This window comes from Gavia stellata, chromosome 4 (assembly GCF_030936135.1).
Source record: "Gavia stellata isolate bGavSte3 chromosome 4, bGavSte3.hap2, whole genome shotgun sequence".
In the NCBI taxonomy this organism is placed as follows: Eukaryota; Metazoa; Chordata; class Aves; order Gaviiformes; family Gaviidae; genus Gavia; species Gavia stellata.
The window spans coordinates 68,114,047-68,138,826 of record NC_082597.1 but is presented as its reverse complement, the minus strand read 5'-3'; the positions used below and the strand labels follow the sequence as shown (position 1 = coordinate 68,138,826).

The window sequence follows — 24,780 nt, the reverse complement described above, 5'->3', positions numbered from 1 at the left end:
TTCTCTTAGGTACTTTAAAACAGGAGAAGGTGATGGAAAATTAGAATCTTAGAAAAGGTACTCTTGTCTTGGTTGAGAAGTTTAACTTCTTCAAGCTGTGTAATTTTTTGCTGGCTATGTGCAACACACATTGTCTGATTCAAAGGATTAATTCTTCGACTCAGCTAGAAATGTTCCTGACTTCAGTGCGTTTCTGAGCAGAAGTGGGATGTGTGACGTTCCTAAATGAAGTAAATTTTCTGTGTTTCTTGCATACAGTCTGTGGACAGTGATGCTGCAGGCTGAGGGATCTACAAACTGCAGTGCTTTATTTTTCTTGTGGAGATAAATAATCAGTGATTTTAGACCTGACTGGATTATTAAAAAAGCAAGTTGATCTGCCTCCCTCTATGGTACTGCCTGTCCTAACTGTCAGCTTTTAACACTGACTAATTGATGATCAAAAAATGGCTTTTTCGGAATGTTTTTTTCTGCATTTTAGAAAGAAGAAAAAAACGGCTCCCAGTAATAACTGTGGGATTGATACTATACTGCACTGGCTTGCACAAGAGAGAGTAGAAACAAATACAAATGCCAAGAACCTATTTCTTGTTTTGCAAAATTGAAACATGGAATTCAAGTGATCATTTGAACACTTAAAAAGACCAGTTAAAAGACCATTTTTGAAGTCTTAAACTTAGACCAAGGTTAGAAATTACACACAGTCACTCAAAAGATGATACAGTCTTTGTACCACTGATCTCTTTACTTTACAGATGATAATTAGCTTATATTAGTACATTTTTACAGAAATTGAGATTGCAAGAGGGAGGAGAGTGCCTTAAAGTTCATATTATAAAGAAGGTTGTACTAAATTTTTCAAACTTTCATAAATTAAACTGAGTAAAATTCCTGATTGTATAATCAAAGCTTTTAATAGAGTGACTGTCTTTCCGTAAGGTTGGACATGTTTTTGTACATTCAACAGGTGAGTGCCATATAAGTGAAAAATGGCAGATACAGGAATGTAATGACTGAAGCTGCAGCTCTTAGTGTCCATTACTAGTAATTTTTAAAAATTTGTTCAGGAACAGTTTTCCTACAAATTAAAGTAAAATCTTGAGCTGATAATGTTTCTTCATTTTATATAGGTTGCCACTATTGTTATTTTTCTAATATATTTTCATTTTCACATTCCCATGTAAGGTGAAAGCAGAACTACAGCAGTAACAATTTTTATACCAGTGCATCCCATTAAAATTAAGAATCTGTGTTCCTTATCCTGCAGATCTCAGTTTCTGGCCACTGACTCAAATTAACATGTATTTTTACTCAGGGAATGACAGAAATCTAATCTTTTTTTCTTTCCTAAGTTTTAATTTACTCTTTATGCCTTTTTATAATTGTTCTGTAGCAACTTCAGCTCAAAGTTTGAAATATTTTAGCTTAAATGTTCTGACACTTTGGAGTTATAGTTTGTGTGCATTTTTTGGCATTTGGTGGCCAGCCGTATACCCAGTACCTAGCTGGTAGAAAAGTATTAAAGCTGCTGGTGTCATGTGGGGTTTTAGCCAAAAGCACTAATCCAGTCCTTCTGTTTTCTGTAATTTTTAAGTTGCAAAAGCTACCATTTGATATTGCAGTCTAAGGGGATATATATAATTTAGGATGTGCATTTGTAGACTCTCATCTATGCTGTAGTAACTGTCCCTGAGCACGCTCCTATTTTAAATGTGTTCTTGCATATGTAGCTTTCATTTGAGGAGAGCTGAGTGTCATCTTCCGTAGCAGTGTGTGTTTGTATTGTGAAGATCTAAGGATGCAAAGGGGCAAGGTTTGTTCGAAGAGTGATATTTTTTTATTAATCTGAAGCAGCTTGTTAAAACAAGCTCTATAGGGCATTAATTTGTGCCTAAAAGCTTTTGTGTTCTAGGTATTTCATGTGGGTTTAATAGAAGGTATTTTCTTCATAGGAACTATGCCTTTCTGTCTTTCCATGTAATGTGCTATGTGTTGCTGATCTGATCTCTTGCAGGTAGACTGGGTGCAGTGTGACGGTGGCTGTGATGAGTGGTTTCACCAAATTTGTGTTGGTGTCTCTCCGGAAATGGCTGAGAATGAGGATTACATCTGTATAAACTGTGCAAAGAAGCCAATGCAGGGACCAGGTAGCCCTGCTCATGCACCACCTCCTCCGTTCTTATTGAGCTACAAACTACCAATGGAAGATCTAAAGGAGACGAGTTAGCAACTACTCGATGCCTGGAACTTGTTGGGAAATGGACCTCTGAAACCCTTCAGAAAGAGAGGGTTTGAAGCTAATGTAGCCACTGAGCTTCACTTCCAAGGATGTACAGACCTGCAGCAGAGTTGGTCCCTTCCTTACAGCTGACTTCCTTCATACAATGGGGACGTCAAGGCACAGTGGTACCGACTCATCTATGCAGACACCGCCTGATTAGGAGCTCCAGCCAGTGTTTTTTGACTTGAGTATTTCCATCTTTGAGTGTGGCTGTTGCTCTTAGAGACTGAGCAAACCTGAGGCTGTTAGATCAGACACTTCAGGGTGTTAGAAGTATATGTTGGCAGTGGAGCTGCCCTGGAATTGGTGGGCATAGGCTGGAGCTTTTATGCCTACCAGGTTACCCTAAGGAGGTGACTTCGGAAGTTACCTTTTGCCTCGCCGTGCCAACCCACTGAGTAGGGCAGTGTCTTGGGAGAGTTAAGTTGCCTCCATATCCAGGCAGCTAGCACTACACTATAAGGATGGGAGCAAGTGGATGAATTTCTTTTAATTTCTCTTTTGTAGCTAAAGGGCAGAGGAGCTCATGATCTCAGAAATCAGCAAAGGTTCTGTTTACCAAAAAAGAAAACCCAACTCTACTCCACTAGACAAAATTTTTGCCTTAGTGGGGAACAGCTGATCTTCCTGTCCTGAGGAGGGCCAGAAAATATTGATGATGTCTAGCTAGACCAGAGCTTGGGAAGAGCAGAGTGCTTCCTTTTCCACAGGGGTGCCCTCTCCTGTTCTAGGCTTTGCTTAGAGTTCTGCACTCCTGCACATTAAAGTTGTCTCATGCAGGATGGAGCTGGCAAGGAGGTACAGCACCCACGGCACCAGCTTCTGTGATCTGTACCCAGGGATGGGAAGGAAAGAAGACAGCCCACTTACCTCAGAGGTTACACTGACATGTACTTCTGTGAAAAGTTTCACTCACAACTATTTCCAGTATCACCAGGCTACGGGCATGGCCTCAAGCGATACCAGCAAGCAGTCTGCAGATACTGTTGGCAGCGCAAATCCCCCTCCCTGCTGGCTTTGCTGGATGTGTACCAGTGTACAATCAGCAACAGTTCTTGTTTGAAGTTGCCCCTGGCTTTGCCAGAGGACCAGAGGGCTTGGGGTCATCCTGGGTGACAGTTGTTTTAGTAAATCCATTTTTAAAGAAGGACTTGTTTTTACTTTTTTCTAAATGTCTCAGACTACTGACTTGTTCTATAAATAGATTATTTTTCTTTGATTTTTTTATACTTACCACTGTTAACCAGCAGCACAGACAGAGGTTCACAAAGCAAAAACCTGCCCGTGGGCTTGGGTTTTTTTACTCCATTCCTTCCTTGTAGTACAAGGAATTAGCAGTTACCTTCCCCATTCTAGCCTGACCAGCTGCCTGTGTTTAAATAGGTAAATACATTTCATGTGCTACCTTTGTGTTTGGGTTTGTTCCTATTAGTGGGGCATCTGGGCCTTAACGACTCCAGTGGATGCTGGCTTTGTGTATGTGAATGTCTGAAGCCAGCCACTGGGCTGTCTTGTCCCCCTCTCCACTCGCTCCCTATTGTGTTTCCATTCTTCTGCAGTTCTAGGAGTGTTGTAAGTAGTGTCCAGTCTTACTAGGAGCTGGATTGGGATTTAAAGAAATATTGACAAAACCAAAAGTGTTCTGTCTTGACTGTTCTGTGTCCCTTCTCTTGTTCTCTAATATTTGGAAGTTTATTTATCTGGCAGAATTATCCATCCAAAAAAAATTCAGCTCAGGTAGACGAACTTTATTGGTTTGTTTTATTTGTGCCTGCTGCCTGGGAAGAGGAAGATATGCGAAAGAAAAAGAGCTAAGATGGAGGGCAGAAGATACAGAGTCTTGGGAGCTTTGAGTACAAATTGGGCACAGACTTCTAATTCCTGCTCCTTAAAGACTAATATGGTGTTAAAAGCAGAAACAAGCTGTGGTTAAGCATGTGGCTGAACGGGCACCCTAGCAAACTTAAGAGTATTATTTGTTTACTTATTTATGAAGGAGTCTATGCTATAGCTAGACATACCCTCTTTTTGCCTCCAGTTACATTTTTTTTTCTTAATGTATGCTTAGTTTTGGTAAACTGGTTTAAACAGATGTTACTTTCCTTCAAGCTTTAACTGATGGTACTACATAAATGTTTCCCTATATGGAGTGGATAGACTATCTGTCACAGATGTTTAATCGTTCCAGAAGTAGACTAGTACAAGATTTCTTAAAGAATCCCAGTGTTCTGTATTCTTTCCTGACTCCTAGAATCCGTGACACAACAGGGAAAATATGGTTAGCATATCCTGTTAGCCACTGAGCATATCCTCTTAACCATTCCTACGTTCTCTGTCGCAATAAAGTCATTGTTATATGTAATTATCATCAACTGGAAAAGAGATCTTTTAGTAAATTTGCATTGAATGTTCCTGTTTCCCTGAGTAGAAGGTGTGCTGGAGAATGTTAACAGTAGCACTAGTTACAACGAGAAGGAAACAAACAGCTATATGATGCAACGGTCAATCATTCTGCTTGTAACAAGCATAGAAAAAAGTAAACAGAAAGAAATGTGCAAATAATGTGCAAAAGGTCACATTTTTAGTAGCTGTTTTTCATATTATTGCATGGCTCTTTATTACACTGTCAAAAGGAGAGGTTGCCACACTTTTTCTAGTTACAGATGTCTCATCTGCTTTCGGGTAAGGTGTTCATAAACCGAATACCATTATTAGCTTTACATCTTATTGTTTAAGCTTATTTTTTAAGAGCATAATTCCTCTCAAAGGATTGCTGATAGTATGAACTTACGAATAAATGTTAACTTTTGGAAAAATCTGTAGATATGTAGTTAGTGGTTGAAAAACCTAAAGCTACGGCTGTGGTATTGTCTCCAGATCTTAGAGTTCTGAATTTTTAGAAAAACATATGCAAATAAGCAAGCCAAAGTTAAGCTAAGGAAATAATTTTCTTACATGTCTGCTACAGCTGTAGGAAAAATCTGTCATGCTTTGGGGACAAAATCTCAGTATACACAAAATCTTAGCTTGTGTATCGAGAAAGGTACATGTCAACACTATTCTGCAAAGGATGCTAGCCACTGTTCATGTTATTTCTCTTAATGTGTCTGACACAAAAGGTCAAAGAAATGACCTGAACTGTTGTGAGGAACTAAAAATGGCCAGGACTTGAGCTGTATATCTTATCCAAACCATGTAGTTTCAAGGTTTGTTTTTTTTTTTAAGAACCAGGGCCCGGAATTGGGCAGCTTTATTATTTGCATAGAGATAAACATCACTGCTGAACTTCAGTACCATTACTTTTAGGATTCGTGCTTTTGACACATCATCTGTACCTGAATGCTTGTGCAGACTCGTCTATTTGATAATGAGAGCTTAAGGTAAAATTGATGATACTATGAAAATTATCTTAAGGGATTGCAATACAGTCCAGTCACACAGCATAAGATAAACAGATGTCTGTGTGTTTTGTTAGCCACACTGTGAAGCTTGCATTGATCTTTTCAGCTTTTAGAATCATAGAGTAATTTATGTTGGGGGGACTTCTGGAGGTCATCTGGGTCAACCACCTGACCAAAGCAGGGCTGACTTTGAGAGTAGGTCAAGTTTTTCAGGGCTGTGTCCAATCGCATTTTGAGTGTTTCCAGAGATGGGCATTCAACAACCTCTCTGGCTTCCTGTTCTGGTTTTGTAGCATCTTCAGTGCAAACTTTTGTCTGATGTACAGTCAGATACTCACTTGCTGTAGCTTGCCTGTTGCCTGGCTCCATATCTTCTGTAACAATCCATTAGGTAGTTGAAGACTGCAGGTCCTGCAGCCTTAATTTCCAAGCTGAACAAACCCAGCTCAGCCTCCATTGAGCCATGTCATGTGCTGCAGCCTTCTAACAATCTTGGTGGTCCTCAGCTGGACTTGTTCCAGGTTTTTCAGTGTCTGGTTTTATACTGAGGAGCCCAAACCTGGATATTTTACACCAGATGCAGCTTACAAGTGTTGAATACAGGGGGAAAAATAACTTCCTTTTAACCTGCTGGCTATGGTCTTACTATGCAGCCTGGTACAGCGTTGGCCTTTATAGCTGCAAGGGGGCACACTACTGACTCCTATTCAGTGTGTCCACCGTTAGCCCCAGGTCCCTTGATTTATTATTTCTCAGGTGCAGGACTGATGAACAAATTTTCCATCAGACCATCACTCCAGCCAGTCAAGATTCAACTGAATGGGAGCCTTCTCCCATGTTTTGGGTTGTCCTGCTCCCATCCTCCCCCCATCATTCAGTTTGGCGTCATCTGCAAACTTGATGAGGGTTCACTCTATCCCATCACCCAGGTGGGTAAGACATAAAACAGTATTGTCTCCAGTACCAACCTCTGAGGTACTCCACTTGCAGCTGGCCACCTCCTAGATCTCAAATCGTTGACTACTAAACTCTGAGCACAGCAGTCCACCCCATTTTTCACCCCTGTTGTAGGTTGTCTGTCCACTCTGTTTTTTGCTGTAAGTCAGAGTAAACAACCACTGCTCTCCCTTTGTCCATAGGACTCATCACAGATGACAACCAGATTGGGCTAGCACTATAGTGGTGATTATTACCAGTCACTTTATCCTTCATGGGCCGGGATGTGGCTTTAAGGACGATTTGTTCCGTAATCTTCCCAGGGACCAGAGTGAGGCTAGCTGCCCTGTAGTTGTCTGCATACTCCTCATTTCCTCTTCTTCATTGAACAGGCGTGATGTGCAGAAGGGTTCATCACAATCCATCAAGAAAATGATCCTCCATGCAGACATTTTCCTAGGTTTCGTTCATCATTGTGGCATATAAGATTTGAAGAAGAAAAAAAAAAACCACCAACAACCTGTTTGAACTGCTGTTTGTAAGATGCATGGAAAACTAAATGGCAGAACCAGCTTTTTCAAGTGCTGCTCATACCTAAACTCCATGTGGGCTAGTGAGCAGTTATGTCAGTCCCCTACCTCTAGATACAAGTCCAAGCTCATCTGGTTGAAGTCAGTGTTATTGATGCATGGTTCTTTTGCACACAGTTCTTCACACTGGAAGAAAAGCATAATACAAATAAGCATGAATGGGGGCATCTGATCTAGGAGAAACGAAACACTCTACAGCCTTGTTCATTCAACAGTGGGCTGTTTACTAGGCAGATGTCCAAGGATAGCTATCACCTTTATTTTGTGTTGTTCTAATAACTGTGATTAGAACAAGTGCAACACAGAGTTGTAGCAAAGTAAAGCAAAAAATATTCAGATATTCATCAACTGCCTTGCTGTCATTCTACGTGTTGCATACCTTTAAAAATAATGACTGGTTGAAAGAACTGCTGTACGTTAACAGTCATTTTGTATGTTGGAAACGAAAGATTTTGAAAGGGTGCAAAAAGTTTCTTAAAATCATTCCTGAAATCACTGTTAATGCCCCAGTAAGTAGTTGAGAACTGTAATCTGCTAAAAGCAAGATTTGAGGCTTCCTTGAGTTAGACGAAAATGAAAAGCAGGGAACTCCTTCAAATCCTCTCCAGCTGCGGTCACTAAGAATGTGTTTGGTCAGCCTGCCTGAACCAAACAGGAACTCTGCTTGGAGCACCGAGGCAGTGGGGAGATGCAATAAATCCAGCCCTTATCGAAATTCTAGCCATGCTGGCTTTGGGTGGGTGATAAGTGTGTAGGACAGCTGGAAACTGCACAGCAAGAGATTGAGAGCATTGAGCCTTATGTAATTAGATGGCTTGGTACAAATAAATGTTAAGTTGCAAGGTAAAGGCAATGAATGTAGCAAGGATTTATTGAAAAACAGAAATATTTGTAAGGAGGCATGCTCTGATGAATGCCTTTGAAACAAAAGCCCTGCTGCAGTGAGTAGTTTTAATCCTAGATGGGGCATTGTGTCTCAGCTGGAGGCTTTTCAAAGGCCAATTTTTGGCAGTCTTGTCTATCACCCCCCACTCCCTCAAAAAAAGTCATTTAAAGCCAGGTGCCAGAGGGAACTGCTGTGGGTATTAATATCCGAGGAGAGCAGCCGTGTCTGAACACGCAGGTCCTGAGACGGTTGCTGTCACTAGCCAGCCTGGCATCTGCCTTTAATGGATGGGTGATGTGCCAGCAGATCAAACTGCTGCATCCGTTTCCAGGTTGATGCTGAGTCTTGCAGCAACTCAAGTCACTCATCAGGCAATGGGCACACTATGTTGCTCTGCGGAGAAATAAGGTGGTTTTTACTGTTGTTCTATGATAGTAGCAGTAGGGCCTACACAAATCCAAATCATGAATTTGAGGAATAGCTCAGATTTTAGTGGAATGTGAGATGAGTAGCACATTCTGTTTACTTCTGTCAGCTAATGGTTTAACTTTTCCCTTTTTTCAGCTGGAAATTCAGCTAGCCAGGTCTGGTGTGTGTCTTTGCAATGGCATTATCAGAGTGAAATGCTGGAAAGATAAAAATCTAGACATTATCAGTGTATTGATAGCATCGCATCCCATTATTTCCTTGCCAACCTTCCTGATAGTCTCTTATGCAGGAGGGAGGCAGGAGATAAGTATCTTAGCTTTGCCTAGAAACATTCTTGGGAGAGACAATCACTGCACACCAGTGTCTGAGAATACCTGGTAAAGAAGTGGAATCATCTGGTAGCAACCCTACCTAATGCTGATGGAACCCCCAGGTGAGTGCATGGTACTTCTGCTCTTCACCTATTGCTAGAAGATGGTGCAGCTGTAAACCATTATCCAGGTTTGCATCCCTCCTTATAAGCTTTAAAGACAGCTGGGTTGCTTGCTTTCTGGGTGTTACACTATGGCCTTTTCCATAGTTTTTAACCAAGATTGGCAGATCATCAGTCCTTTTTTCAAAATTACTGCTGTATGAAAGTAAACCGTGGAGTAGCTTGCCAGAGGGAAAGCAGAGTCTTTGCCCTTGAGGGGTGGACAGACTTCCCTGGTAATCAACATGTCTGGAAAGCCTACTGAATGTGAAGGAGGGAAGAAGCTGACATAGTCCAGCGCTGATGCCCTAAGCCCTGGACTACCACTCACTGTGTCTGCGGGGAATGTAAGTGCAGAAGAAAGTGGATTGTAAGTGGTTTTCAGAAGAATTAAGGAGTTTAGGAGAGTGCTTCCCATGTTTATGATGCTTTAGTGGCCTTTCATGTCTCCCGTATTTTTGCAAGCTGCATTTGTTAGAAGGGAATGGATGACAGGTTATGAATTAGTAAAGATGCAATATAGTGCTCTGAAAGGATCCTGCCCTGTTCCTGAATGCGCACACAGGGAATTGAAGGCTGGAGTACTGATTTTCCCTGGCTTCTGGTAGGAATACACTTGGAATGGTGACACCCCAGCATTTAGGGGTGTTAGAAAATTAGAGAATACACAAAACTGAACAAATAAAAAATAATGGAAGAGAATACACAGCAACAGAAAAGTATTCACAACTTAAAGGTTGGTTGTTTTTTTTTTTCTTTTTTTCTTGCTGAGTAAGGCAATTCTAGGAAGCTGATGGGTCAGATTCCTGTTTGGAGCAGAAAGGCAGCACTTTTTTTTTTTTGTAACTCCTGTTTACAGAGTGTGCAGAGAGTGCTGCTGCACAAGTAACACCCAAGATTTCTGCAAGAAGAAACTTGCTTTGCTTTGTCCTAGGAAACAGCTGTTCTAAGTCCCTGTTTCTTTCTCAGCTCCCGTGATCTCAAAGAAACACAATTGCTTCATGTGTTTTTTGCTTTCTTCCCTCAGGCCTTCCCATTGCACCTTGGGAAATCCCTGAGGGAAGTGAGGCCAAAGGAAATCAGGACAAATTCCCTTTACAGGCTCTTTTTGCTCCTCCTCAGCTGCTTTGCCTTCCCAGCAGGGGACATCTCACCTCCCACCCTTCTAGGGCTGCCTGTCTGCTTTCAGAGAAGCTCTGAGACTGCAAACTGCCTCTCCAGAGCTTTTCCTACCTTGCAGCTCAGTATTTCCTTATCCCACTCTGGAGAATTGCGGAGCTGCCATTCCCTACCTCCAAGACAGAGCATCCTCCATGCAGGCTAGCACCTTGCTGCTGTCCTGTCAGCCCTGGCTGATACTCCAGCTTCTCCATCAACTGGTTGCTGGAAGCGGAGAGGCTCTGCAGCTCAGCCTTCCAGGCAGCCCTGAGCTGAGCTTGGGAACAGCACGGAGGCATGTGCATCCTCAGACTACTTTTGACAGTGGTGTGAGGTATTATCTGTGCTGTCATAGTCAACAGGCTGTGTGGGGCATCGCTAGGGTTCCTCGCTGCGGCTGCACGGTCAAAGCCCAGTTTTCTCTCTCCAGGAAGTTGCTCCCTCCTGAAGTCCCTCTCTTTCCTCCTCAGTGAGCAAAGTGCTACGTCCATGTCCATTAACATCAGTAGGACCAGATTTGGACTGCAATAAAAAAGGGCTGTTTTCTGGTTTGCTCCAGTGTAAATCCACATCTTCTCTTCTAGCAGAAGGGTGTATGCTGGTACTGCTATGCAGTTCAAACGTTGCTGTAGGAAACTTGCAGGGTAAATAAGAATATCAAAGACCAGTTTCATTTTCCCCCTAGATCCCAGTTATGGTGTATACCAAGATTAAAGGTTTAATTGGTTCCATATTCTAAATTATTTCCACCATCTGGACACATCACCATGGATGCTTGCATTGTTTTCTCTGATCGCTATGAAAACTTCACATCTGGGCTGTGATTGACTTAATGAAACCACATTTCCAGCACTTGTCAGATGATTGGCAAGCAATACCTGACCCTCTGCCTTAGCTTGCAGTGGCCAGGAATGAAGTGTCTTCTACCAAAAAGACCAGCAATGCTCTGAGCCTGTCTGGCTGAAGGAAATAAATTAATTAATGTTCATGGTGGAAATACCTTGCATTTGTGTGTATTTCCCCCTCTGACCTCTTGGTCAGGTCAGCCCCTGTGTGTTTTATTTCAGGTGGGCATCAGTGTTTGAATTCATGGTGGCAAGAGGGTAACATGGCTTGGAATTTGGTATTCAAAAATGACAAAGAGTGAAGGACGTGAGCAACAGCGCCTCTTTCATTCCCTCTGGAGAAGGCTGCTCTTAAGCAGTGCCAAGAAGCTACCTTCTCCATTTAGCACGTGTGTGGTGGGTTGACCCAGCCAGACCCAACACACACGTGGCTTTGCTAATATCTCTGTGCCTAGTGCCTGGGCACCAAGCCCCTGTGCCACTGCCATTCCTCCTCTTGACTGGAAGGGTTAGCTTTCTTCAGTCATCAGGTGGATCTAATTTGAGACTTAGCTTTCTCATCTCTGACACTCACCAACAGAAAAATAAGATTGACTCTACCCGTATTTTTGAGGAAAAAGTGTCTAAGTCTGAAAGAAAGACAAGAAGCAAAACAAGAGACACAAACTCCTTCTGATGAGCAGCAGCTGGGAGCTGGCAAGCTCTCCGGAGCCTTGCAGGGATGCTTGTGACCGGGGGCATGTCAGGGATGGGCTCCGGACTCCCAGGTGGTGCCTCTCCAAGCACAGCATCCCTGTGTGCTGCGCTGGCCCAGGAGCTCAGCTGGGGCACTCCTTGTGCTGAGATGAGGGCTGCCTGCCACGTTTTGAAGAGGTAGTCTCCTGGCAGCACAGGGACTTTCTAAAATCTGCTGTATTTCTGATTTTTGGAAGCCGGAAAAACTGAGCCCATGTTTTGTTTCTTATTGACCTTTTTTGAAATGCCAAAGTTTTCGTTTTTACATCTCTTAGAAAACTTGTTTCTGAGAAACTTTTAAAAACTTTCTCTCATTCTGTCCACCAATGACTATCTGACTGTTGGATTTTCTTCCAGAATGGAAACTTTGTATTCTGAGTAGTTACCAGCTCAGTAGGTCTCCTGAATGACAAAGTATCCTTTTACTTTTTTTAGAGTGTGTAAATAAGTATGAACAGATTGTCTGAGAACACTGCCTAAACCTTGCCTGTTTAAAACCAGATTACAGGTTTTCTGTGGAAGATCAGTTAAGTGGGTGCAACCCTGTCTCACCTCTGAGAAAAGCTTTTCCTTTTTCCTGCCGGAACATCCTCCTTGCAGGCAGACAGGGTGCAGGGGCATGTAAATCCTAGCCCTATCAAAGGCTTTGATTTCATTCTTTCTGAGACAGTCTGTTTCAGATTTATATCTTCACCTCAGAGGAGTAGGATGTGCAGAGCATAAGGAAAGACCATCATCGCGATGGTCCCAATATACAGGTCCTTCTCTACCCCACAATCTACCCTGTACCTAATCAATCTGCTGATCTCATACTTCTCACTTCTGGGCCACTTAAGCAATACTGCTATTGTTACTAGCCTGAAATTATGAATTCCTTTTGGCATATGGTTCTTGATATGAAAATGCCCTCTAATTAGCTCCTTGGCTGCAAGAACAAACCAGTGAGTTCTATTTTCTTGATGCAAACTATCAATTTTCACATCAGGAGGTCGATGACTAGTCTTCGGAAGGGTGGTGATTCCTGCCCTCTCCCTAAAATGTGCTCAGGCTCTGTTCCCACAGTTACTCTGCAAGGGTTTGTTCAGGCTGCCCAGTTGCTGGCGAAGTGGAACTAGGGAAGAGCCCTGAGGAACTGGTGGTACCTGATGGAGTTGGGAGGAAAGCAGAAGGAGATGCTAAAAAGATTGGACTCCAGACTCAGGAATCTTTGCTTGCTACTCAACTCTTGTTTATATTATATATTATAAGCATATATGTAAGTATCTATACGTATGTGCTTATAACTGCATAACCTTGCAGTGCTTTTGTGTTTGTCCATAAATGACACTTGAATTCTCAGCAGAAAAAACCCTGTTCTTTGCTCCTCTGTGCAAAGGGCCAGTGTTTAACAGATACAAGCTACTACTAAGCAGAAGTCAAAGCAGAGGTAAGATGCGAAGCACTGCAGATCTGCCTGCCTGGGCACACCTGCTGCGCTTGTGCTTGTAATACAAGTGCCTGCGCATTCCTGCCTTAGTCTTGGGTTTGCTGTTCCGGATGGACAAGTGCACATCCAAGAAGCACTGCTGTTTCCATCCTTTTCTGGGGGAGAAACCACCAGCACTGAACGTAGCTGAGATAGCGGCAATGGGAATCAGCAGCTCTGTTGCTGCCCCTCCCTTACGCAGCTGGGAACTCATAATAAGGCCAAAGCAGGTCTGGGGGCACAGTCCTTTTGGTCTCAACTTATCTCCCTCTATGCTCTACCACATTTGACCTTTGATCAGAGGTGCATAGAGAGGGACTCGCCAGCACGCTGTCAGCCTCACACCAAGCGCAGTGCAAGCATCACCCTTAGCTTCTGCGTGCAGAGGAGCGGGGGGGTATGGCAGCGATATCTGCAGGTGAGGGTTCTCCAGCGCTGTACGTGCTCTGAGCATGCTGTCCTGTGTTCAAGCTGGTCCCTGAGCTCTGGCTAACACAGGAGTGTCGTCCGTTTATCTCCTGTATGCAGAGCACAGTGTCCACAGACAGACGTATCTTGCCCCACAAACAGCCTGGGTACAAAAGTGAGGCCGCTGCAGCTCTGCAGGCGTCCAGTGGAGACAGGGTTTTTCTTGCCTCGGGATTCTGGTCATTCGGGTCATTATTTGGAAGCAGGTATTTGCTAGGGAGACTGCATCTGAATGAGGCTGTCCAAATGGCTGCAGTAGGATCTTCTGTCACTGTGGGAACTGCAGGCTCTTGCAATGGCTTTTGGCTCCTGCCATTGTAGTTTCAAAATACATGTGCCTTTCTGGGGGGGACCTTAGTGGCTCAAACAGGAGCCAATCCTTTGTGCTTTGCCTTCTTTCTCTGCTGAGCGGTCTCCAGGTTCCTGATATGTGCCAGCCAGTATCAGCCTCTATTTATCCTCTTTCTCTGCATATTTCTGACAATTTTCTTACTACAGCCATGGTCACTTAAGCTGAATAACATTTTCAGGCTGAAAAGGCCAGTAGCAGGGTGGTTATCAGATAGAGAAAATGTATCATATTTGTTCTGGCCTTTGGTTCCCAGATAATATAACGGCAAATTGTGTTCCTGGAAGCTGGGAGGTGGCTTGCAAGATTACATGGCCCCGAAACGTGTGGAGGCAGTTTGTCACGTGTGGCAGAGGAACGGAGGGGGAGGTTGAAATGAAGAGTGTAGCTGATCTTGGTGCTCAGCAAAGGTCAGACACAGCTGATGGCTTCTTCACCTCGGGAACACTGAAGCAACAGCAGCAATTGTGCTCTGGCCACTCTCCTAAAAGTGCTTGGGTGGGTTAGGAGCATAAGTTCATTTGAAAGTTGCTGCTACTTGCAGAGCTTTAAGAGATTGTGTAACCATTTCCCTCTCCTCTTTTCCCCTCGTCATCCCTCTAAGCAAGTGCCTTTGAATTCCTCCTTCTTTTATATTTGAGCCCCCTCTCCAAGTGGCTGGAGATGGCTGGGTGCTTCAGAGGAAAGAAATCTAATTAACGCTCGTTCCCTGCTCAGCTGGATGTAGGTGTGAAGCAAGACCAGACCTGGGAGTAAGTCCTGTGGTTCCTACTAGAGCACGCAGGGCCAGTGCTTGTGTGTGCTCGCTGTGCAGGATGGGGTGGGCTGGGGCCAGTTCTTGTGCACGCATGACCCAGAAAATATCGAAGTACCTCGTTATCTCCAGAGGAAGCTCATTCCAGGCTTGCTTTGTTCGGGCTATGAGCAGTTCCCCAGGAGTGCAGCCTCAGCTGCCGGTGGAAGACTGGGACCAAGCTGCAGGCAGATATCTTGGCAAATGTTGTAAGGTAAAGAGAAAGATGAGCAAAACACAACATAAATTTCAAGAGAGGAATCAATAGCCATTAGGATCAGGATTTTCCAGCCCTCATCCTGGCTGAGGTGTGAGGTATGCTGACAGAGACCCCCCTGGTCCAGCACTCTTGATCTTCTCAAAAACGGGTGTTGGGGAGAAGTGGCTAAGCCAGCTGTGCACCACTCATGCCACGTGCACCAACGCTGCGCTGCTCTGTGCCAGCAAAGACAGCTTGGCAGCCTCCCTGGACCTGGAACCTGCTTCAGGACCTGCTTGGGGAGGCATCGCTCCAGCACGAGCTGGCCCGATAAATGGTGGGTTACGGCCCTGCCACGTGTGGCAGGGCTGGGAGGAGCGTGGCTGCTCCGGCTGGCACCGTCTTCAGCCCTGTGCTCTGGGAGGTTCCTAAATAGGCAGCCTCCCATTTTGTACCTCTGACAGGTGAGGCCACCCACAAAATTATCCCCTTGTGCCATCCTGGGGGGTGGCGTGAGCGCAATGCACGCGGGACAGGTGCCAGCATCAGCGCTGCCACTTGCCAGAACTTGTAGCATTGGGAGAAAGATGCTCTGCAGCTGCCCGGTGAGGTTCAGCTTGCACCACTCCAGGTGGCAAACACGGCTGCAAAAGCCCTTCCATGGCCATTCTCCTTATTCATATAAATAAAATACACATATGTGTATCTGTCCAAATATTTTTAAATGGCATTATCTCAGGATGAAATTGTTCTCCTGTTACTACAGTGTGCATGTTATCTAGGCTTGTTCCTTTTTTTTTTTTTTTGAAAAAGATTCACATTCTTCCATCTCTCTTATTTGTGTCTTGCAAATCTGTTTCCTAAGGTTTTCTTTCTGACTGTCCCCCTTCTTCCACTTGTCTGAGATATGGTTACAGACTCAAAATCCTAGACATCGAGATTTCATCCTTTGCATTTTTCCCTTTAGATTTTCATTGCCTCTGATGGGCTGATTAAAAGTCCCTCCCAGTTTCTTTGCTTTCTGCAATTTCAAAAATGCATATTGAAAACATCTTTTTCTGTAGTCTTAACTGATCCTTTGTGATATTTGTTAGTTCTCTTCCTATCTAGAGTAAAAAGATCGGTTTGGTTTTTTTTTTTTTTTTTTTTTAAATCTCTCAAGTAACATCTCCCCAAACCATATGGACTTTTTCTTGTTTCACCCCAGAAGATGTGTAAAGTGACGTTTTACTTTAAATATGCTTCGCTTGGGATTTTCCAGCTTGCTTTTGCACTTGTAGATTTAATACTTCCCTTTGCGGGTTGTGTTTACGCTGAAAATTTGTTTCCATTTTCAACTTATTGTTGTGTTCAGCGCAGTCTTATCTCACTGGGCGGAAGTCAAATAGTTTCTTATTGAGTACACAGTTTTCTATCACAGTCTATTAGTTCCTGCCAATTAGCTTGTCGCCTTGTTGATAAGATAATTGCCATCGGTGCGCTGTAGTGATTGTGGTTATCCAGGGATATTTGAGCAGCGATGCTGATGCACACAGTAGTTTTGAGAATCTCTAGAAATGTTTCCTTATTCAATCTCCTCTCTCCTTACACCAATCTGTTGCACAAGGCAAGGTATTATTTGACTTTGATGTTGTTTTTTAATCCCTATATCCTTACCCTAACTATTTAACAACTACACTATTTACTGTGAGATGGTTTCTCCACAGGGATGTCCTCCGCTTCTCACCATCTCGCGTAATTCCTCCTTTGGAACATATTCCCTGGTTTCCAGCAACCACTGATTTGAGGACTGGAGCTGACTGTTTTATTTGGACCATCCTCTTTAACGCTGCTGTGGAGGAGCTGCCTTTTGTGAATTTGCCTGGTTCCTTTCCGAACAATATTCTGTGGCAGTGGCCACAGGTACAATGTTTAATTAATTATGCATAGTGGGAGGAGAAAGTATTTCCTTTTGTTTTAAATCTGAATATTTCATCGCGTGCCATTAGTTGTTGCACTATGAGATGCGGCAGACGATATATTAATCTTCTCTGTCTTTTCCTTGTTTCCTAGACCTTTGTTGTCACCCTCCTTTTATCCTACGTATCTCTTCCTGAGACAAGGAGTGGTCGTGTATTTGATCACTCCTTGGTTGAATCCGTTCCTTACTTCTGCTTGTCCCTCTTCCCTTCCCCTGTTTCTCGTGTAGGAAGTCTGGTGCTGTGTGGATACACCATAGATTAATGTGGTGACACCACAGTGTTTGCTGCTTTGTTCCTGTTGTTCTCCTAATACCTTCTCAAACTGCCTGTACACAGCTCAGGTTTTGCTGCTGCTTTGCAGGCCTGATACCAGGACACTGAATGCAAAAGTGTGATTTTTTGGGGGGTTTTTTTTGGTTTTTTTTTGTTCTCTCTTGCCCCAGATATTTTAAAAACCTTGCCTCACTTACATCCTTGGATCATCACAGCTGTAACACATCTACCATGAACAATATTCCATTCTCTTTGCCTTTTTTATGGCCTCAAAGCATGGAGCTAGTGTTGTCAGGTAACTACCTGCAATAATCCTAAGACCTCCTTCCCAAGCAGCCACAGCAAATTTTGCAGCCCAGTGTTGGGTATGTACAACTGGGGCTGTTTTTCTCCCTGCTGCGTGATTTTTCATCTGCTGCTTGATTGCCCACTCCCATTGTGGCTTCTGCAGTGATGTCCTGGGATGGGCAGTGCTGCTCCTGGGAAAGACCAGTGGCAAAGATCCCTGTGTATGAGGAAGAGAGTTTGTAACCTGCCAAATTTCTGAATGAGGCTGTTTTGGGCGCTTAGGAAGAAGCAGCAGAGAGTTTAGCGGAGTTTATTTCCAGCTCAGAGCTCTGCTGCCTGCCGCTGCTCCCAGCTGTGGAACAACCCGGCTGCCCCTCGGGCACTGCGGGTCAGGCTGTGATGCAGGACCTTGCCCTGTGCCTGTGTCCTCCCCGCCGAGGAGAGACCCCGTGATGGGAATTCAACATGAACGCGTATTTCATCTCTTACCTCTTCCCAGCAGGTCTCAGGGCTTCGGCTCCCTCAGGCAGGGCTGCAAAGGCACCTGTGTGTGGTGGTCTCCCCTTTCTCCTGCACCTCCTGGGACAGCGTTGGGCAGAGAGAAGATGAAGAGCGGGAGTCAAGCAGCCCCTGGCCTGGGAGGGAGAGCACTGGCAGAGGCGGTGTGAGCCCTTTTCGCAGGCCAGGGGGGAATGAGCCCCTTTGCACTGGCCATGAAATCAGTCATGTGTAGGTTTTTGTCCAGCCCTGGGGGGTGGGGGAAGGAATGTGGGTTGGGCGAAGTCTAGGATTACACCACTGCTGAATTTTTTCTTTCCACACTTTAAATAGCCAGCACCTTTCGGTCCTGCTTTCGCGTCTCACTTCGTCGGCTCGCGCCCCGACAGCGCCGTCCACAAGGTAACACCTCTGCCCCTGTTTTCTTCTGCCTTGCTCCCCCCGCGCCCCGCACCCACCCGGGTCTGTTGTGGATGAGAAGTCATGGTGCGCTTTCTGCCTGTTTAATCATTTTCTAGCGTGGAGGGGTCCTCCCAGTCCTTCCTTCGGCTGCTGTCAAACGCCTGCCAGTGTTTCTTGCTCCTCTTCGTGTCCCCGAGTGTTTTATAGGGGATTACATAGGGGGACGGGAGAGGTTGAAAGTGCTGCTTTGCCTTTTTTTTTTTTCTTTCCCCAGATAGGGGAGAGTGTCATTTGCTGTCAGTGCCTTTTCCTGCTCTCCTTGCAAGGGAATTGCAGGCGAGAATGAATGGCAGCATTAGGCTGGGGCTGGGGGAGCTGCCTCTGCAGGGCACGAGTGGGTTCAAGGGCCGGAGGAAGGTGCCTTCTTTGGCACGAGGTCCTCAGTGATCCCGGCTTTGGCACTGGGCATTGGTGGGAACTGCAGTCTTCACCCTTTGCCCCACAGGGCTTGGTGGCCAGGAGGGCATCCAGGCCACAAGGAACAGCCTCAAACACCCCCTGAGCCTCCTAAATGGCTGCAGCAGCGCTGGTGCCACCCATGCTACCCTGTGCCTGTCACCTCGCTGTGCTCTGAGGCACCAGCTGTGCACCAGCAGTCACGCTATGCCCTGGCTTTCCTGGGAGGAGAGGTGTCCTCTCGGAGGTTTTTGGGGGAAGGTGTGACAGTGGGAGAGGTGCCACCTGCTCTGTGCCAATCTTCTACTTAGCAGTGATCTGTTTAGAGATGGGAGAAGCTCTTGCGGGGTGTCAAAGCTTCCCGAGAGCAGTACTGTGGGGAGCCTGTGCAGGCAACAGGCAGATGTTTGGAGGGGCAGACCCTGGGAGAGGAGAGATCCCAGCGGGGCATGGCATCTGCACCCTTTCATTTCCTGCTAGTAGAAGGATAGCACCATCCTGAAAAATCGCCTTTTCTCGTAGCCTGAGAGATTGCCAGCAACAGTTGCCACCACCGAAAGCAGAAACTTGTTTCCCTCTTATTTTGGTTTGTCTTTTTCCCACATCTATGACTTCTGTGCTTTCTGTGGCTTTCCTTACATGGTCTGTAAAACCAGACCTTGGTAAGCAACAACAAGGGAGAAGAGAAACCCTTATAAAATATCTTGTCAAGTACTTGATCCTGCTCTCACCCCTCTCCAGCCCTATGTCTGTTCCTAGTATTTGTCATGGTGGGAGCTCCAGCCTGGCTGAGCTGTTGGGTCTTCTGTGTAATGCTGTGCTTAAAGGATGGGCTTCCAGAAGCAGGAATGTTTTGAGATGAGTAAATTAAAAATAAGGAACCTTGATAGTGGCTTTTAAGGACTAGTTTTGGACTAAGCAATGAAAGCGCATGCGTGCTCTTAGCGCCTTGCTGCCAGCAGGAATTGGTATACGGAGAAAGAGAGGAACGGTTTGTGGGGGGTGCGTGTGTGTGTGTGCGCGTGCATGTTCTCTCCCCTCTCTTGCCTCCCATAGCCCAAATTTCTGCCTCGTTGCGTGGCTTGTGCTGAATGTAATAGAGGAATCTCCTTCTGAAGGTGGGATGGATTACAGAGTCCCTGGCGCCGTCAGCAATGGCGAAACGGTGCCTGCACACCCTGGCATGGAAAAGGAGAAGGAGGAGGAGGAGGAGGACCAGACCCTGGAGCGAGGGCAGTGGAACAACAAGCTGGAGTACGTCCTCTCTGTGGCTGGGGAGATCATTGGCCTGGGAAATGTCTGGCGCTTCCCCTACCTCTGCTACAAGAACGGTGGAGGTAAGTGCAGCCCTGGCCCCGGCCAGCCCCAGGAGCGCCTGGTCACCAGCGTCCCTTTGCGGTCCCTCCTGCCTCTACAACATCTCTGTCTGACCCTGCTCACCCCTGGCAGCAGCTTCTCAGCAATGCCCAAGTCATGAGTCTGAAGAGAGGATGCCAACTTGCCAGCATCGTGTCGCCATCCGGGCCACGAGCCAGGGTTGTTTTGACCCAGTAGGATGTGGGTGACCGAGCAGCAATATCCTAGTGTTTCTGGTGGCTGTAGCTATGTTCCCCTGAGGTGTGCAGAGCCCTGGTCCTGCTGGTGGGGTGGGTGGCCATCTGCAGGGGCAGGCAGGAGGAGCAGGATGGGGGCTCGGCTCTCTGAGCAGCGTGACTCACTCCAGGCACCTCTTCCTTGAGGAGCACTGGGCACCCTGTGCAAATAAGACGGTGGGTCCCGGCAGCATAGCAGGGAGCGGTGTGGGAGGCCATGGGGCACTGATCTCTTTGCAGGCGCTGTGAGGAACTGCAGCATTTCCTGGAGTCTCAGGAGGCCTCCAAGGGGCTCTCAGCCACAGATCCTGGTCTGACCATGGAGGGATGTCCCCTGGGTGCTCGAGCCAGGTGGCAAGGACAGGGCAGAGTGAGGGGATTTTCCTGGCCTTGGTGCAGAAGCACAGCACCCTTCCTGCACCCCACGGTGCCCCCCGGCATCTGCCCGAGCTGTGAGTGCGTGGGAGAGCGGACCCCTGCCTCTGAGCCACACAGCAGGGCTATGAGGTGTATGGATGGACGTGCTTGATGGAGAGAGAGGGAGCGGGGAGTTGCTGTTACTGGCAAAGTGCTGGCACATCGGTGCTGCTCAGGCTGTGCTCGGCAGTGACCGGTGGCTGATCCCCTGCGAGGCAGGGCTGCCCCAGAGCTTGGCGGCAGAGCTGGGCTCACTTTTGCGGGCGTAGGGTTGCCGTGGGCTTTTACAGGTGTTTGTGTGCCTGCTTTTAGTTTGTGGCTGCCTTTTAAGGGAGAAAACTGTTTAAAAAAAATATGAAAGCCTGAAACTTTTCTCAAGTTTGGCTCAGTGGCATGTGGAGAGAGGGAGTTGCTTTCCCTGTCTGGTGATTAATTGCTAATTGGGCTTTCCAGAAGGGCAGGGAAGAGGGGAAATGGTGCTTGGCTGGGAGCTGGTGGGGAGTGAGTGCTGGGGACCTGGGGCTGAAATCCCCTGGCTTGAGCTTGGGGTAGTCTCATGGGCCTCACTAAACTGTTTTCATCCCAGTGGCACAAAAGAGGATTAACCACTGTTTAGCTATTTTCACGCCGTGCTTTGCTCAGCGCTTGTTTCTTTTCACCAGGTGGTCAGGCATTTTCTTTCCCTGTTGAAAAAGGAGTATTTTTTCATGTTTTCTTTTTCCACGGGGATCATTTCTTGGCTGCTTGCTGAGCTGTGTCTGCCCCCACTGCTGCAACCTTCCCGGGTGGCATCCTGTCGGAGGGAGCGGGACCTGGGACCCTGTCCTGGCACCCCTTGCCTTGGGTGCTAGGGGAGAGCTTAGGGAGGGCCCTGGGGAAAGGGGAGCTGCTGTGTGTGGCTGGACAGCAGAGGCAAGACACAAAGGGATTTCTCAGCCTTTTATCCCCTGAGAAATGGGCCTGAAGCAAAGCCCCGTGAAGCGGCAGAGGCTATGAGGAGTTCCAAGTCTCAGGCAAATTTTTCATCTCTGGCCCCCTTCCTATGAGGTTAGAGAAAAGATGGCGCACGAGACTCCCGTGCGGAGAGGAAAGCGTTTCCTATATGGCTTCTCCTGTGACAGGGCAGTGTGATGAGGCTGTGGAGGACTCGAGGCTCCCTCCTGCCTTGTGGAGCCCAGCCTATCCCAGCTGGTGCTGTATCAAATCCCTTGTAATGCCTCAAGATTAATTTTAAAAGCTGCCAGAGGTTTTGTCCTGTACTCCTTTGGGAAGGCTGGTCCAGGCACTTGCTTCTCTGGTACTTCAATAAAGGTGAGGGACCTTTAATTTCCAGCTCCAGGTCAATTCTGGCTAGCCTACAACCATTAGCTCTTGTGCCAACATTACTGTCCAGCTGAAATAGCTCTGCCCCGCTGAATGACTCTTTCTCCCGCAGCTGAATTGTGTGTAGGCAGTGGTGATAACAACTCTCAGCTCTTGCTTGGCTTGCCTAAATATCAGGCTCTTCACAAAAAAGCTATCTGCAAAATCTGAGTTATGCAAAGAGAGGCAGCCGGTCACTTTTCTTCAGGGATATTTCCACATAACAAAGAAAGAGTAGTGAGTATTTAGCGCTCCGTGTCTGATATCAAGGTCCTACATAGTGGAGGAAAAAAAAAAAAGAAGAGCAAAAAAAGTTCTTTTTCTCTTGTTCGCTCTTGCTTTCGCCTCCCGTGACAGGGTCAGGCCCTGCCTGGGCAGGCTGGCCCCGCCGGTTGGGAAATACTGGGGAAGCCTGTCTGGTGGTGTGGCTGCCGGTGCCGCACCCCCTCCCCAGCGCTCCCCAAACCGGCCAGGCCCATGGGCCCACTGCCGCCCCTGCACACGCGGAGGGGGAAGGGGCCATGGTGGAAGACATGTGCGGCAGCATATTGCCCTTCGCCTTCAATGGGGTTCACCCGCGGGAAGGGCGGATGGGGCTGGGCCGGAGGGACGTCAGCCGGTGCTGGGGGGCTGCTTGCTGCGCTGACGGACCCTCTTCTGTGCCGCAGCCCCCCGCCACGGGCCGCCCTCCCTGCTGCCCCCCTCACCAGAGCCATTGTGCAGGGCGGCTCTGCCTTGAAGGCCACCCTGTCTGCCGCCCTTTCCTGCCTGCGCGGGCAAGCAGCAGCCAGCCCGCTGCCAGCTGAAATGAGATGGGGAGTAGCGGTGGGGCTGGCGTCGGGGCCGTCCCTCCCCGCCTGTCCCCCCACCTTGGGGGTGAGGGAAGCCGGGCAGATCACAGCCCCTGGCCCAAACGTGTCTCTGCAAATCCCTCCTTCACCCCACCACAATTTTGCCTTAATTCACAGCTCGCATGCCAGGACCCTCCAGTTAGACTTCCAGAGCATGAAACCTGCCTAAAATCTGAGATAACCGGAGGTGCTGAGGAAGGTGACAGGCCAGACCACAGGCTGCAAATAAGGGAAACCCAGGCTGGAGAGCTCGACCTGCCACCTCAGACACCTCCCCGGGGTCCCCTGGCTACAGTTTAGTTAAATACAAACTTTTATACGAGAATAATCTCCCTTGGAAACAGGCTCCACGTTTGTGATAATACGATTGCATGCAAGCTGGGAGTTGAGGGGATGGTGTTGATAGAACCATTTCCCCTGCCCTTTGCTCTCACCAACTTCTATTTACTGGTAGAGGGAGAGCATGTGGGCAAATGCTCGTTGTTCCCCCAGGGCTGCCAGGTATCAGCATCCCTTCAGCTGCTGTTTGCCCACAGGGAGCTGCCAAGATGCTCTACCTGTCTATCTTGCTGATTGCATTTTTTTGCAAGAAGGGGAGGGCTGTGGCTCTGTACCCTACCGAGATAAGCGTGGGCTGGGACTTCTGGGCAGTCCCTAAAGCCCCCCTTTCATCTCCCTGCCCCTGCATCCTAGCTAAGCTTCTTAATGAAATCTCTTGGTTTTTGAGTTTACTTGTGCACCGGGATTGTTATTTCCCGTACACCCCCACCTACCCAACCCCAGAGCCAGTGAGCATCTCACCGGCACAGAAGAGGCCTATCCAGGGAAAATGCGGTTAGTGGCTGGCTGGGTTGCCACCTGCGACCCTGCGTGCCTCTCTGAGCCTGCCGCAGCCCAGCTGCCACTCTCCACTCGGGGCTACCCCTTTCCACTCCAGCTCCCCGTCCTGCCCTGTGTCCTTGCCTTTGCAGCAGGGCTCGAGCAGCTTCAGTGGCACTTGAGTGCAGCAGGGAATGTGGATCTTGTAGGGCTGTCTCCTGTGCTCTGTGGAGTAAAAGCCATTACTGCACTTAACATTAGCCTGGGGTAATCAAAAGCCTAATGCATTTTATCTGTCCCCACCTGGTTTCATGACAGGGCTTGAACAGGAGGGCAGCCCTGGCTGCTGGCGTGTGGTACATTCTTTCCTGCACTACTTGCTTTTCATTTGCGTGTCTGCTGCTTTTTGGTGAGCAAATGATTGAGCAAACCCACAGACAGGGTGAAGGTGTCAGTCTCTATGTGCTCCTCAGTCATCCATGGGCTTGTCAGCTTATTCAGTCAGGATAATCAATGTGAAAGGAATGACCAACTTGATTAAAAGTCACAATGGTTTTACAGCAGGGTGTTCTCCTGTATTTCTATATAGCTAATGAGAACTTGGTTCACCCTTTTCTGCACAAAAGTCAGGCAAGAAACTTTCCTTTCCTCTCCATCTTTTCTAAGTGTTGAGTTTTTCATGCAATCACATCACTCTGGGAGATGAAACGCGAAGAAAATCCCTTTTTCCTGGCATCCCATCTGTGGTCTTCCCACCCCTGCAGCCCCCATCCCTCCTAGGCTGTTCCCCACCCACGAGGGATCTGCCCGGTATCAGGTTGGAGACAGCTTGATCCCAGTCACCCCACAGGGCT

General features: G+C 47.0%; 2 protein-coding genes across 4 annotated transcripts in view; both read left to right on the top strand.

Annotated features, from left to right (window-relative positions):
* Positions 1-4,525, top strand: part of KDM5A (lysine demethylase 5A) — a 52,280-nt gene extending 47,755 nt beyond the window's left edge. The window contains exon 28 of the mRNA XM_059817326.1: positions 2,015-4,525. Within this exon, the coding sequence (XP_059673309.1) occupies positions 2,015-2,227 (213 nt within the window). The 3' untranslated portion in view covers positions 2,228-4,525. The remainder of the gene's footprint in view (positions 1-2,014) is intronic.
* Positions 4,526-9,975: 5,450 nt separating this feature from the next.
* Positions 9,976-24,780, top strand: part of LOC104258862 (sodium- and chloride-dependent GABA transporter 2) — a 41,403-nt gene continuing 26,598 nt past the window's right edge. Inside the window, exons 1-3 of one of the 3 annotated variants that reach the window (XM_059817226.1) lie at positions 9,976-10,314; positions 18,361-18,429; positions 20,004-20,222. In XM_059817226.1, the coding sequence (XP_059673209.1) occupies positions 20,009-20,222 (214 nt within the window). In that variant the 5' untranslated portion in view covers positions 9,976-10,314; positions 18,361-18,429; positions 20,004-20,008. Of the gene's footprint in view, positions 10,315-18,223; positions 18,259-18,360; positions 18,430-20,003; positions 20,223-24,780 lie in introns of those variants that run through there. The other 2 variants (XM_059817228.1, XM_059817227.1) reach the window with 2 other exon arrangements.